General features: G+C 42.6%; 2 protein-coding genes across 2 annotated transcripts; one reads left to right on the top strand and one right to left on the bottom strand. All coding sequences in view use genetic code 11, as the record gives it.

Annotated features, from left to right (window-relative positions):
* Positions 1-2,087: 2,087 nt before the first annotated feature.
* Positions 2,088-3,535, bottom strand: EGR_05502 (hypothetical protein; the record flags this gene model as incomplete). Its single annotated transcript, XM_024494751.1, has 4 exons — positions 2,088-2,408; positions 2,963-3,107; positions 3,181-3,393; positions 3,450-3,535. The coding sequence occupies 4 exons, from the start codon at positions 3,533-3,535 to the stop codon at positions 2,088-2,090; spliced, it is 765 nt and encodes a 254-aa protein (XP_024350799.1).
* A 1,600-nt stretch (positions 3,536-5,135) lies between these two features.
* Positions 5,136-14,414, top strand: EGR_05501 (DNA mismatch repair protein; the record flags this gene model as incomplete). Its single annotated transcript, XM_024494750.1, has 11 exons — positions 5,136-5,207; positions 7,488-7,652; positions 8,293-8,406; positions 8,609-8,907; positions 9,702-9,796; positions 9,876-10,396; positions 11,630-11,800; positions 12,444-12,891; positions 12,932-13,182; positions 13,706-13,926; positions 13,985-14,414. The coding sequence occupies 11 exons, from the start codon at positions 5,136-5,138 to the stop codon at positions 14,412-14,414; spliced, it is 2,787 nt and encodes a 928-aa protein (XP_024350798.1).
* Between the last annotated feature and the right edge of the window lie 268 nt (positions 14,415-14,682).

The following is a 14,682-nucleotide window of genomic DNA, read 5'->3' as shown; positions in this document are numbered from 1 at the left end:
GGATTTATAAGCTGTCTTCTTCCACACGTTCGAGTCATCCGTAATTGGTCAGTGCCCAGTAAGTGATCAATTGACAATGGCCAGCTCTATCCGCAGTCCACCACACACAAAGCAGTCAATAGTCTTTCGAGAATGAAGTGGTACAGCCCTAGAACTAGTAAGCAGATCGTTTGTTTAACGCTTTAACACAAAAGTCATTTCGCATTACAAGTTAGTCCGTAAATATTCCAAAAACAGCCCACTTTTACAAAGCGGCAAAAATGAAAAACAGGTTAATGGACTTTGAAGTCCATTGCCATTCGTTAACGCCTGAGGCACTCGCTTGCTTGATAGCCTTCCCAACTTCTCCAGTTGAAGTAAGTGCTAATGAACATTACCGAACCTTCGTGATAAGTTAACCTCCATTTATTTTCATACCAATACGCAATTCTTCATCAATATCAAGAACAGAGGATTTTCTGAACACAATCCTTCTAAGTTGGGGTTTCTGGGAAGTATGTTCAACTATCTCAGCCTAGGGTGCTAAGCAGCATATTTCCCAAGAAGCTTCTCCAGCTCTGGAACAGAGCTAAACTGGGTTCGCAAAGCAGGTAAGCTCGAATTACATCTATCAGGTTCAACCGCCACTTGATGGGGGAGGGGTCTTAACGAGAGGCAGATAGTGGAGAATGGAATTCGGAGTACCATACCGACGAACCAACGCGTAGTTACACTTCAAAAGAGACTGATAGACATTTGGATTTTACAACCCAGAGCAAATTACAGCGACAAAAAAACCTCAGGAACTATTCCAATTATCTGATATTTTAGGCAAAAATTAGACGCGAAAGAAAAATACAGCCTCTACACTGGAAGATATACACTTTTCAGCCAGAAAAAGAAGCAATTTTCCGAAGTGCATGTGTCAAGGTTATTTGATAGAGAGAATTTCCTCCTAAGTAACCCATGTTTCGGCCTCCTTCCCATATTAATCATTCCGCCCAAAGTTCCAATAAGGAGTGAAACGAAACCCTTTCTGGAAATTTTTTAATAAAAGGCTTATTAAGTGCTACGTAAAAAGTCTTCATGAACATCCTTTTTATCCAGAATAAAAACCCAACAAAAAAGACTACCATCAAGTTATTGCCCCTCTGGGCAGGCGCAATAATCTTTTAAAGTGCGCTTAAAGAGTAGCTGCGGCATTTTGAGGCTCCAAAAGCGTTTTGGATCCAAGGAATACACAGTTCTTGTTGACTTAATCACCTGAACTTCGAAGAGCCGTTAAGTGGGCGTCCATCTTGCGCAGCTCCATGCAATTCGAAAAAACCTCTGATTAAATTCAAAAAGGCCACTTTTGTTTAAAAGGAAAGTTGGTAAGATGATGATAGCTATAACAAAGATTTTCAGTGAAACTAGATATGCAATGCTTTGAATAAAACCACTTTTGTGTACGAGGAAACAAATGACGTGTCTAGGGTAATTCTTAACTACTCTAGTGATGTCTCATTAATCATTTTTCAAGAGGTCAAATAAGTGGGAAGATGCAGGTCTTTGTCCAACGCACTTCAGGTCAAGAACTTTATTTATGTTCGCTGCACAAACTGATTTCTGGAGCATATAACCACAGCCGTAAACATAATGGTACCTTCTTATTACTATCTTCGGCATTTATTTTAAAATCTTTAAATTATTCTTAGTTGTGCTGTAAGTTACTGGCGTGGGACTTAATTACAACTATTGCATGCTAGTGATTTGTTATACGTTTCAGTATGGATTACTAAAGTTGACTTTCATAAAAATTTAGTGACGAAGAAAACTACATGAATAATTCTAAATACCGCTAAAAGTTCTATTGGCAAAGGCCTAGCCATATTCAGCAGCTCAGCAACAAAAGTGCATTTACCGAGCGCATAATTCGTATCATCAGATCGCAAATGCTTGAAATATGATTAATTTGGAATTTTCAATACCGCATGTTTGCAAATAAAGTTCTGCTCGCTTTGTCTAATTTCGAATTGCGCAGTTAAATTAAACTAGTTTTGCAAACATCTTCTGGCATGAACCGGCGACTCTTCCCACCAGTTAATTGCAATCTGTCAATGAGGCAACTAACTTTTCGCCTCGACTCCAGTAATGTGGAGAAATTGGCTGGCGATTCGGGAAGCTGACCAGTGGGCAGAATCTTCACTGGCCTTCAAAGCCTCCTTCTGCGTGAGGCGTGATCCCTTCTGGCTGCGGTGGGCTGCGCGGCGGGCGTCGCGTCGACGCGTCCGTGGCGTCTTCTCATCAACTCCTTCGCTGCCGTCGCCACCGCTGCTACCGCCAACAAGGCGTGTTGGCGTCCACCGACTCGGCTTGCTCGGGTAGTGTTTTGCTAACCACCGTGATAATTCGAAGGCTCGGCATAAGCGCGCTTCTACTGGGCTATCCTGCAAGAGATTGCGGCGCCGTTAAATATAAGATTTTCTGTTTTAAAGGGGACCAGCAAATCTAGATTTTAAATGTTCATCCACACTTAAGGTCCTACACAATTGAATGTTGTCAAATATGTTTCACTAAAATGCAAATGCATAAAGAAAACAAACCTGTTCAGTGCTACAATTCTACTGCAACTTTTGTTTATTACGCTTTCGTCCAGATGGACTGAAATCGAGACTTCGTGCTTCACGAAAATTCAAAAGGAACTTTATAATCAGGGAAAAAAAGAAAGAAAACCTAAAAATCGTTGGATTTCAGAGCCAATTTCCCGCCTGCTTTTGTACACGTCCATTACATGCAACTATTTTCGCTAGCCACGCACCGCAAAAGGAAAGAAAAATTTATCGACAGTTTTATGATGTCCCCCAAAAGTGACTTCACAGCAATCCCAGTCCCAGTGAACTATTACGGCTTGCATAAGTAAGAGCTATTCACAGTCTACAAGTCCAATGTTTAAAATAACCTTTACAAAAACGGTATTGAAGCATTTTTTGTACATACTCACGTCTAACTTATAGGGACCCTCATCTTTCTTGAGTTCAGACAAGTGCCAAAGACGCTGGTGAATGACCTCGGCACACAAGTTCGTAGCGTGCCAATGGGATGGGCAAAGCCAGCTTGTTGTCACCACCTTATTTCTGCCATCTGACCTGCATTTAAGTAGGCAAATTGATATCATCGAAATGAGGGAAAATCCTGGATTTAACTCGAGAAATAACTTACGAGGTTTTCTGAACATGTTCGACCGATAGGAAATTATCCTCCACGAAGACTGATCTCATCTTTTTCCATGGTATAAGAGCGTCCTCGCTAATATCATGGGTTCGCTTCAGTACTTGATATCTCCGCAAACCCATGGGTAGAATGACAATCAAGAAAATCTTCTCTTCCTCAATGTTTTCAAATTCATAAAAATGACCATTAAAACACGGTAGTCTGTAAAGAAACTCCAGGAATCTATTTTGGGATAGGTGAAATTGTTAGCCCTTTACCTCAACAATGCTTCACCTCTGCATGTAAGATCCGAATCAGAAAATCCACGTAGAATATCAAGATTAGTCTGAATATCATGCTCCATCAAAGGAACAATGTGACTACAAAGCTTGATTAGAAAGGTGTGGAATACGTTCGTGAACCAGTGAAAACAAACGACTTAATTCGATTAAGTTGATCCAAAACAAATTTAGGAAGCTCCAACTAATAAGAGTTAACCATCGGTAGCAATCTTACCTTATCTAAGCTTGCGACTCCGTAGAGGAAATATTGAAAGACCGATTCTATTGGGTAGATTCTTAAGATACTTGATGCAAAAAATCTGGCGAACTCAGAGGTAAGAGGAAAAATGCATACCTAATTCGCAAAAACAACGCGATTATAGGTAGTTTCTTGTGAAAATCAATCTCATAAAAAGTGCCCTCAAAAGGGAGCCACATGTAATGACCACTAGCCCTTGAAAAATATTCTGGACTTACTCATTGTCAATATAGTTTACTCCAATTCCCGAAAAATCGGGTATTCGTAGAAAAATAAGGATGGCTTTCAAAAACGAGTTAATATTAAAGTCCTTTAAATAGAAAAGCAAGTTCGTGACTCTACCTGAAATTCTATTTGCAAAAATGACTCATCCAGTAACTCAACTTCAATAAGCATTTTTCGTGTGAATTAAAGGCGCTTAACCTTGGGCCAATATAAACACCAACATTATTGACTTACAATTTGCTAAGATTATTGCACAATATATTAGCCTAAAAAGCGCCGAATGCACTCCCCAAAACTGTTTGATGATCAATTTCTTGAGAAACGTTTAAAAACACCTCGGCCTTGTTTCATGATCCTACCTGCGATGTCGCCGTTGGCAGTCTTCAAGGCATTATCTAACTTATTTAATTGATTTTTTGGTGGTTTAATAACCCATCTAGCTAATCAGCCTTAGGTTAGGTTTGAAAAAAATATGAATTACTGGGCTACATCTAACTCAAAAAATGGTTCTATATTAGCTGACAAAAAATTAAGTACAGTTTGCAATTTCTGCTGAAGTTGCACTAAACTTGGACAGGCAGTATGCTTTTGCTTTCTTTAAAAAGGTGAATGGCAATCACACCGCACTATGTTTGAACTATTTCAGTGAGTCTCCCACGGAATATCTGCCATATCAGTTTAGATAAAGGTGTATTTCTTGGGAGAATTTTGCCCTTAATACGTCTTTGGCAGCTGACCAAAACTTAGACCAACACCTGGTTAGTGTCAAATTTGAAGAAATATTGCAAGGGAATTTGAGTCGAAAACGACAACTTTGGGAGAGAACTTCAGCTGTAATGACTAAAAAACCACCTCTTTTTTGTGAAGACCATTGGATGAATACAGTTGGTTGGAGCATTGTTCTATCATAAAGGGTAAGAAACACATAGTCGCATCATAGCAGATCAAAAAAGAAACGCCAATTTTAATCCAATGTAATGGATGAGATAATGCAATACATATTACTTCGCTGCACCTTTTTAGATCGCAAGCCGTTTAGTCCCCAAAACCCCATCTTTTATTAAATTATGTTCTAATGCTTCATGTGACATGTGAATTTATACGACCTCTCTTTTTAAAAGAAGCCCTTTTTTCGACAAATCGACCATTTTACTCAAGGGGTATGGGGACGAAGGAAATTGGGAGACGTGCCAAAGCCTATGCAAAGCACTGCAGGCGTCGGCACCATGTTTTTTCTTTCCCCAAGACAAATCTATAGACAGTCGCTCTCGGTCAGTGTGTAGTCTCAAAAGTACTGTTAGAATCATACCAGAAAGCATCAATTTACAACGTTTGAAAAAGTTGACTCTGTGTCAGAGCGATATCTGTCTCAATCCTGCATTTAGTTAAATGGACACTTGATCCTCTCTGGGTTTCGTAGCGATTATAAAGGAATCGGATTTGTTTTGCTATTCTAATCTTAATAGCTATTCTTCGACGAGGCACTGCTCAGTATCTCTGCGAGAATGGGTATGAGAGATATAAGTCTTAGGCAATGAAGACAGCGGCTTAATTCCTTTTTTTTTTAAGAAATACTAATATTTAGGTTACCTTTAAAGGCATTGCATTAATTTGGGGAAATGCCTAAATATGTTCCCTTTTTACTTACATCTATCTTTTGGTTGTTCACAAAAAGAAAATTCAAACCAAGCAATCCGGAAGCAGGCTTTTGCTGTTTAATTAGACTACTATATAAAATTATTTAGCTCTAAATACATAACATGGAAACGTTTTCCACTGTTTTAATACAGGTGACCAGGACCCATCATTTACGGTTTCTGATAACAACACGAAAATGTAAATGGTATTCGGCTAATTGTCATATTTTCGCTAGGTTAGCTAGGTAAGTACTTAAAAGCAATGCGGCAATTTAGACTCGGGCTATAGTATAGGAGTCTTGAGCAATAGTAGCAGCTTATTGTCTCTTACATTTGATTATGAATCTCAAGCCGCGTCTGGCATTTTTCTTTCTCCCTGGGGAATTTTCCTCAGGTACACATGCAAATTCCTTGCAAATATCACTTTGCGAAATGCTTTCTAGGCATGCTTTTTATGAGTGCATATCAGCTTTCATTTGTGTTTATTTATATTCCCGTGTTAATAATGTGACCTTTATTTGGTTTCCCCCTAGAAGACGCATGTTACGCCTTCCCCAGCGTTAATTACCGTTGATGGATTGGACTGGCGTTTCTTCTGAGTAACGGACTATCATCCTCATATTATGAGTCCATCTACATCATCTAGAGCTCGTTACCTAATGTCATTTGGGATTTTTGTTGCCACTTATTTGGCTGTTGACTTCATCCGCCTTTTGTTTTTCCTTTAGGTTGCGCTGTATGTCGTGGACGCGGAGCTTGGTATAATTTTATTTTGAGTCTTTAGATTCTACGGATATGTTGATTCCACCCAATGCTGACTGAAACAGCCGTGAAGACTCAATTCTTCGATGGCTCACCTTCCACTGATTAGCTGAAAGGTGGAGAGACCCGAACCCGAGGTGGATGTACGGACTTCCCACGCTTTGAATTCGTCCACGTTTGTTTTCCACCATCCTGATTTGGCTGTGTGTAACCACATTTGCATATGACAGTTCTTAATCCTTCTCCTTTGCAATAAATGGCTCAAATTACCGTCACTTTTTCTCCAGCTTTTGTTTTGGCTGCTCTATCTGGTAACACCTCAAATTATCGTCTCTACTCGACCATGCACGCTGTAGGGGTCTTTATAGGAGGATCCTACTTTTGTGTAACTTTTAACTTCTGCCAATGTTGGGATCATTACCCGGTACAGATTCTTATCGTGTATGTGCCTTTTCAGCCTATGCGCAGGCTACTATTTATTGCGTTTTTTGTCCACTCATTATTGAAGGGAGGGGCATTGTGTGCAGAAACCACTTCTTGACTTGTCTGGATAAAAATGAGCAGACGATTCGATGAGCGAACACTGACGGCTGGTTGCTTCCCCGTTAATGGTAGTGTTTAAGGCGGTTGTGGTCGCCCATGTCCGTTAGTTTCGTGAGATAGCTAATTACCTCTCTCCTCAGATAGAGTGAGACCTCTGGATTCTATACCGCCGGTTGATGAGCGTAGAAGTTCCCCTCTTCAAGATTGATGTTATTTACTCAAGTCACTTTCCATATCGCTTGAGTTTAGTGGAGAGTTGTACATGTGGTAAAATTTTTTGGTTAAAACTGCCTGGATACCTTTTTTGGTTATTTTTTTAACCGTGTGTTCCAGGCAAAACCGAATCAACATCCGTAATGTCTGGCTGCTATTACTTATTATTCGTAAATGGGTGGGCATTTGCTGTTTTTGCGTTCAGTCTTTATATTTTGTTGCACTTTTTTATCATATTCCTACCGGCGAACAGGACGGAGTGCTTGGCCATGATCAGCGATATCTAACGACTTGACTTAAGCATTTATTTATTACCCATGTCCACTTCTTAAATGTTCCATTTACATTAACGATGTTTTCCTTTTTGATGCTACTTCTTTTTATCGACTTACTCAGATGGATTCCAGAGAGGCAGCATCACTGCTGGAGCCCTCGCGGATTCGGGCACTACCTGATGACGTGGTGAACAAAATTGCCGCCGGTGAGGTCATCCAGCGCCCCTGCAATGCCGTCAAGGAACTAATAGAGAACAGCCTTGACGCCGGTAGCACCATGATCCAGGTAAGTGATGTTGATCGATACAAAAGCACTCTCTGCGATAGGCAGCTGGGTAAATTAGTCTCCTGTCATCGTAGTTTCATGTTCTGGATATCTACAATGCCTCGTCCGTCCACAAGTTGAACAATTTTCCCGTTAAAATTATGCATCATGCGATTGCCTCTCGATTTTTCCCACCGAATATGGCCTAAAACTGCCGTTTTTCTTCCTTAAAACTCGACACCCAGAAAATTGAGAGTTTAACACTTTTTTCTGCGCAGTACTTTTACCATCGTTTCGGCTGAAGGCGTTATTGTAAAATCAGAATGGATTTTAGCCATAGCTTAATTTTAGACCAGTCCATGTGATCGGCATATTCTTCACGGTTTTGTCTTTCTCCAAAACATGCACCCTAGTCTGTACTGTTCTACTTTACCAGATAAAACAATAAATTATTTTTTTCCTTTGCTGCATTTCAAGTGTTTTATTTTGGTTCTCTCCTCTATTATGATCGAATTTCCTCTAGGAATATTTGTATTTGTCGAGGATATAGTGGAGGGTTGGAAGGCTGGTTATACTAGTATGGTCAGAGTTTAATGCCATCATCGTGTTGGCGTAATGTTGCTTATAATTGAAGCAAATATTTTTTTGACTACATCCTCAGGTTAGCCTTCGTGGAGGCGGGTTGAAGATGATTCAAGTACAGGACGATGGTCATGGCATTCACCCTAACGACCTACCAATTCTCTGCCACCGCTTCACAACCAGCAAACTCCAGGTGACTTGTCTCCTCTTCTTGTGGGGCCAGATTATCCTTAAAGATGGTAAGGCATACATTTCTAGAATTAGATTGGTGTGTTTCAAAAAGGGCTGGGAAAATAAGTATACGGGTGGCATAAACATGGCTTCATGCCACCATTGTGGCATCCGAATCCCCTTTTTTCGAGTATGGAACCTCGAACTCCCTCTCTCTCCTTCAGAATTTTGAGGGCCTTTCAAAACTGCAAACATTTGGCTTCCGTGGTGAGGCACTGGCCAGCCTGAGCTACGCGGCCTCCCGTCTCACGGTGACCTCACGGCCCCCAGCTCTGAGCTGTGCCTACCGAGCGGAGTACAACCAGGGCGCGCTCTCCACTTCTACCCCTACACCCTGCGCCTGCGCTGGCAACCCCGGGACCTGCATTCAAGCTGAAGACCTCTTCTTCAACCTCCCCTCCCGTCGCGAAGCTCTTCGTTCCTCACGGGAGGAATTTATGCGAGTTGCTGAGGTGGTTGCTAGGTATTGTGATCCGTTTGTGTTACGTGTGGTCAGTGAAAGCTGCTGTCATTCTTCGTAAGAGTGTATTCCACAGCACTATTTTCAGTTAATTTTGGGAGGATTATCCGGCTAAAAGCTGCTTTATCCCTCTTAGACGCTTGGTGCTGTCGGGTACGCTCAATTTCATTATGTTCAGTGGTGTGTTGTGTCTGGTTTGGAAACAGCTTTGTTATCAGTGTACCGAGAGGTTGAGAGACTATTAACTTAGTTGATTTGATATGTTTGTATGCAATGTGTTGATGGCTAAAGGTTTGACCAGCAAGGTGACATTATCTTTCCCAAGGGATAAAAGGGGTCGGAACTAGCAGAAGGACAATATCAAGCATGCGCACTTGGAAGAAACTTTATAATGGATCTGCAGAAGGACTGGAAGGCTTTAAATCTAATTTCTTCCATTTTATAGCTGAGTAGCCGCTGTTAAATTAACATTCCCAATAATTTTTTTTCCTTCATCGTTGTACCGCCTTGCTACAGTACTTATTCGTGTGCTTTTGGTCTAGAAATTATGAGTAATCTTGTCCTACGCATTCCCTTTTGGTCCTAGTGCTCACTAATTACTTAGAATCTCATTTACCCAAGAAATTGGCTCTCTTCTAAGGTTTTGAAATGGCGAAGAAATGGTGCTGCACTTTGAAGTCTTTCATTAAGTCTACTGCACTTTGTACTTGATCATTCGGTCAGATGTGGTCTATTGTTAATGCTTGTCTTTTAATATCATGGTTTATTGTATGCTGTCACCTCAACGTGTTGTTTAGGTATAGCATCCACTACGCAGGTAAATGCGGTTTCTTTCTGCGTTCGCTCGATCGTAAAGCAGGTCCTGGAGCCGGCCCTATGTCTACTGGGGGTGGTAGGTGAAATCTCTTATATCTATCTTATTGCCTCTCATCTTGTTTCTTTACACTAGTGGTCATTCTTTTTATGGCTAGACTTCCGAATCCCAAAAGATTGGGACAAAGTTCACGTTATTCGTGCCGTGTTCGGTGAAAAAGTTACAGGTGACATCTTGCCCTTATCACACAATCAGGACTTCGATTCTGCCTCGGTTCGTCTCGTAATCGGTAAATTGGGTCTCAAATTCGAGGGCCTTCTCTCCAACCCGGATAAAATCACCTCAGGTTGTCTTTTTTGGACTACTGAAATTGACGTGAGCAGTTATACCTTGTTACTTATTCGTATTCTCCTTGCAGAGGGCACACCATCAGTCCAATTAGTGCTCTTTGTAAACAACCGGTTAGTCGAATGCACCTCCGTGAAGCGAGCTGTGGAGGCGGCCTACGCAGCTCTTCTACCACACCGGGCCGCTCAGCTTTATGTCGGCCAGACGCGCCCTGCGGTGGTCACTTCCTCCACTGCCTCCTTGTTTGCCTATCTGAGTCTGGAAATGCCCACAACATCGTTGGACGTTAATGTGCATCCAACCAAAGCCAAGGTTAACTTTCTTCATGAAGTACGTCCTGTCAGTAAGTGCATGCGCCGTTGTCTCATTCAAGGCTGTAAAGGAGATTGATATTTCCCGATACGTCGCCTTGGTGAGATGCACCATGTAAACCATACATCATTGAGAGTGAGATTATAGGGCATCTTGCCTTCGGTTTCTAGAACCTCCTTCACGAGATAAAGACTGGAGATTATGGATCTTGCACTGTTTCCTGTGCATAATTAACTCCGTTTAGTTTTTTTAAACGAGTCTCTTGGTAAATGTAGTAAACAGAAGACGAAACCAGGGTCGGTTCTGCTAAGCACTGCCATATCCACTCGTGGGTTGGTTTACGACATCATGCCACTTCCACAGAGGAATCCATTGGGTAGAGGTACGATATGCTCCTCTGATTTCCCATGTTCCCATTTCTCTGCAGACCATTAGAAAAGGAATTGAGTAACTTACTGTGCCCTGTGTGCTTCTCGCTAGAGCATCATTGCAAATATCTCAAAAAAATGTTCCCTGATATTCCTCTATGGTGATATCATTTTACGAGAGACGCTCAAGACACTTTTGCGCTGTTAGAAGTGATGAAGTTAAGAGCAGAGATGTTACTCGATCTCATCTGCGTTTCTTTTGGCTACCTCTATCTGCAAATCGACTACTCTTACAGTTTGCTATGAGCTGTCACTCGAGTCTGAAGATGGCAGTTTCATTTCTACATAAGTTGCTCTAAAGACGGAGGAATAACGTTCTGGCTTTGTGGTGAGGTGAATGGAGAGGCCTCCAGGCGCCTAGTCACCTCCAAATCCACGATAACGATAACCGGAAAGGTGATTGGGAGCACTGTCTCCCTCCATAAACCTGAGTCACACCTAGTTACTGCCTGGAAAAGTCACTTTCTACTTTGAAGCAAAACAGTTCAGCGAGGCATAAAACTTTTCTAACGTTGCTCTTATTTATTTTCTGTCTGTGTAGCATTTCGAAGTAGATTTTGATGCTCCATCTGATGACGGGTTGATTGTATTACTGGCGATAAATTCGTAACTTTGATTACACGTGAAGCTCAGTAGCTTTAAGTAAGTCCTGTTGTGCATTTTCCGCGGTTGCCTTGCCCTCGTTTCTCCAAAATGCGTCTGGAAACACATGATTTTGGCGCGAAGGCTAAATGTGAGTGTTCCACTGATTTCCTGATTTCGAAAAGAGTGAACTAAGGCACTCAAGGTGGGACAAGATGTCGACAGCCGCGAGTTCGTTTAGGGCATGCTCAAGACAGGTTCCCAAGAAGACGAGGTGGGAGGTGCGAAAGTCGACAACACTGTGCGAGTGCTTGGGAAAAAGGCGCCACTTTGTGGACTTTACGCCTCAAGGAGATTTGAGTCCGACCTTGTGCAGGGGGCTGCCAAACGTCTCTCCTTTTCTAATGCACGGGTACGGTGACTTTCTAAATCTGGTAGGGTCATTAAAGCAAAGTCACCAAATTTTTTAAATTTAAACTAATTAATTAGTTTTTGGGTAATCAAATCGATTTTTATTATTTGCATTTTTTAGCATTTTTCTCACACCATCTATTATTTTTACATCTTTTTTTTGCCTTCTGAAAGTTTTATGTTGCCTATTGCTCAAAATTATAAGTAGTATTAGTCAATACCAATTCGTTCATCGCTTTTAGGCCTAGCACATTGTGCGTATTTGATTTTAGGTATTGTTACCTTTGTCTTTACTGATGTTTGGCTAATAGTCGGCTTTATTTCTCCTTTTCTACCTACTTTAAAACAAATGTGCTGCGTGCTTGACTACTTGAAGCACTATTTTACTTACCTGAAACAAGTGCCTTGAAACTTTCTAGAACCTGGACCCAGGCCTGTGGGGCGATTCGCTTGTTAACCTCACACCTTAACGGTATTGATTGAAACACAAGAAATACTACAATCCCTACTTCTAGATTCCCTTTTCCGCTATCTCAAATATTACTCATTAATTTTTTATATTACTTGAATGTTCTCTTTCTAGTAGCGTCTCAATGTGTGTTAACCAAATCTGGAATGGCTTTTTTGGATTTCCTTTTCCGCAGGATGAAATAGCGACAGGGATCAAAGATGCCATAGAACAGTCCCTAGTGCGCTCCTCTGGCTCTCGGAATATTCTCTTTCGCTCCCTATTTCTCAAGGATTTCCAGGACGATCATCATCCGTCCACACCTCCTCCCTCTTCTCGTCCAGTCTTCACCATCCCCACTCGCACGCCCTCGCCCACACTCCGAACTCCTGCCTCCTCTCCAAGCCCCCGCCTTACCACCCACATGTACCGCCCCGAACGGCTGATCCGCACAGATGCTCGCGATCGACGTCTAGAAGCTTTTCTCAATCCTTCCCTTACACCTCCCCAGAAGCCACAACCAGTCAGCCCTGAAGTCATCTCAGACGCTGAGGTTTCCCCTCCCAAACCGGCGGCACCGGTTCCGGAGACTACTTACTTACAGACTAGCGATACAGTCGCGTTATCTACAACGCCCGTCTCTGGTACGCTACTTCTATTCTTTTTTTATCCATGTCTATGTAGATGAACTGCGTCTGCGCAGAGCAAGAAGACCTGTGCTGCTTGAGTCAGTGCTGACAATGAGAGAGGCAATAGAGGCCAGGGCCTCTGCGGATGCGCGCTCTCTATTGCGAGAATGTGTCTTCGTGGGCTGCGTCAGTCGCTCCAACTGTCTCGTTCAGCAGTCCACCAACCTGCTGCTCATGCGGCTTCACCCCCTTGCGAGGGAACTCTTTTACCAGCTGATGGTCGCCAATTTCGCTAATCATGGAGAGGTGTGTGTGTTTATGTGTGATGAACAGGTGGTACAGCTGCTGGTCAGAGTATGTATATTTCGCATATCGTCGTGGTTTCGATTAGTAGTGGCAATCGAATTGACTTCCTGTCTAGCCCCAAATCATTACTGCAGACGTAAGATAAAGGATGGTTTATCATTGGTGCACATAAAGGCTGAAAGTATGGAGACGTGGGTAGAACGCTGTGACGCGAAGGTGGTGGAACAAACCACGAAGACTGAAGACTCTGCGCAGTTAGGTATCAGTTTAGGCTAATGTTTTACTGTATAGCTCCCTTCTTTTGAGCGTTGCCCTTAGTGTTCTGCACGGTCGCTCTTCAGCTCCGATCGTGACGAATCTTCCTGGGCATTACGATTAACTGCAAGACAGAAAAGACGATGATACGGTAAAGTTGTGTCGCATTGTATTGCTGTTTTCTGCATCTATTTCTACCCGTGGGGACTAAAACAGCTATGTAGTTTAATGCATGGGTACCGTCTTACCAAGGTGCCTTCCTTCCTAGATGTTGCTATCCACTCCGGCACCAGTTCGTACTCTGCTAAGTCTGGGGTTGAGAAGAGCTTTTTCGAAGACCTCGGCCGGTGAAATCGCGGTGATTGTGGACAAGGGCTGTTCCATTCTTGAAAAGCGGAGCGCCATGTTGTGGGATTACTTCTCCATGAAGGTGGAGACTGATGAATATGGTGTCCTGCAACTCTATACCCTCCCATTTTTAATGGATCGGTGAGTTTGCACCACCATATTATCTGGAAATGATACCCTTTTATTGTAATTCTTACAGTTTCATCCCAGATATGCGGCACCTTCCCACCTTCCTGGCTCGGCTTGTTAGGGAGGTTAATTGGAACGAGGAGGGGGCTTGTTTTTCAGCTATCTGTCGGATTACGGCGAGCTTTTATGCAAAACGGGTGAAAGATGCAGTGAAACTGAAGCCGGCAATGGGTGAGAGGTGTGATTCCACTTTAGCGAATTCGTCTGACTCCTCGATAAATGAATCGGATGAGAAGGAGGGGAGAGACGTGGAGACTGTGGAGGGTGATCAGAGTTCCACTTCGTGGAGTTGGACTGTTGAACATGTGTTGTTGCCATCAATTCGAACGGTCCTGCTGCCCAGTCACACCATGTGCTTCCCGACTAAAGAGGAAAAATCTCCGGCTCTTCTTAAGCTCACATCCCTACCAGATTTATATAAAGTGTTTGAGCGTTGTTGATTCAATCAGCGCGTGGGTTAAGAGTTTCATAAATGTATTCTTTTCTTTTGGTAGCATTCTTACTAAGTATCTTGAGGTAGGAATTAGCGAGGGTGGGTCCCGTAGCCAGGGCTTCTGCACGGGTTTGCTCTCACAACTATCTGAGGTACTATCGGTGGTGGCTAGGTCTTAATAAGCACCCGCGGGTGTGGCCCCCACTGCATCAAACGGTAGGGCGACGGGGGCGTCAACCGTCCGGTTGTGGAGCCGTCGGGCGGTAGGTTTTTCG

The sequence above is a fragment of the Echinococcus granulosus genome (assembly GCF_000524195.1).
Source record: "Echinococcus granulosus chromosome Unknown EG_S00041, whole genome shotgun sequence".
NCBI lineage: Eukaryota > Metazoa > Platyhelminthes > Cestoda > Cyclophyllidea > Taeniidae > Echinococcus > Echinococcus granulosus.
This window is presented reverse-complemented; position numbering and strand designations above follow the sequence as displayed.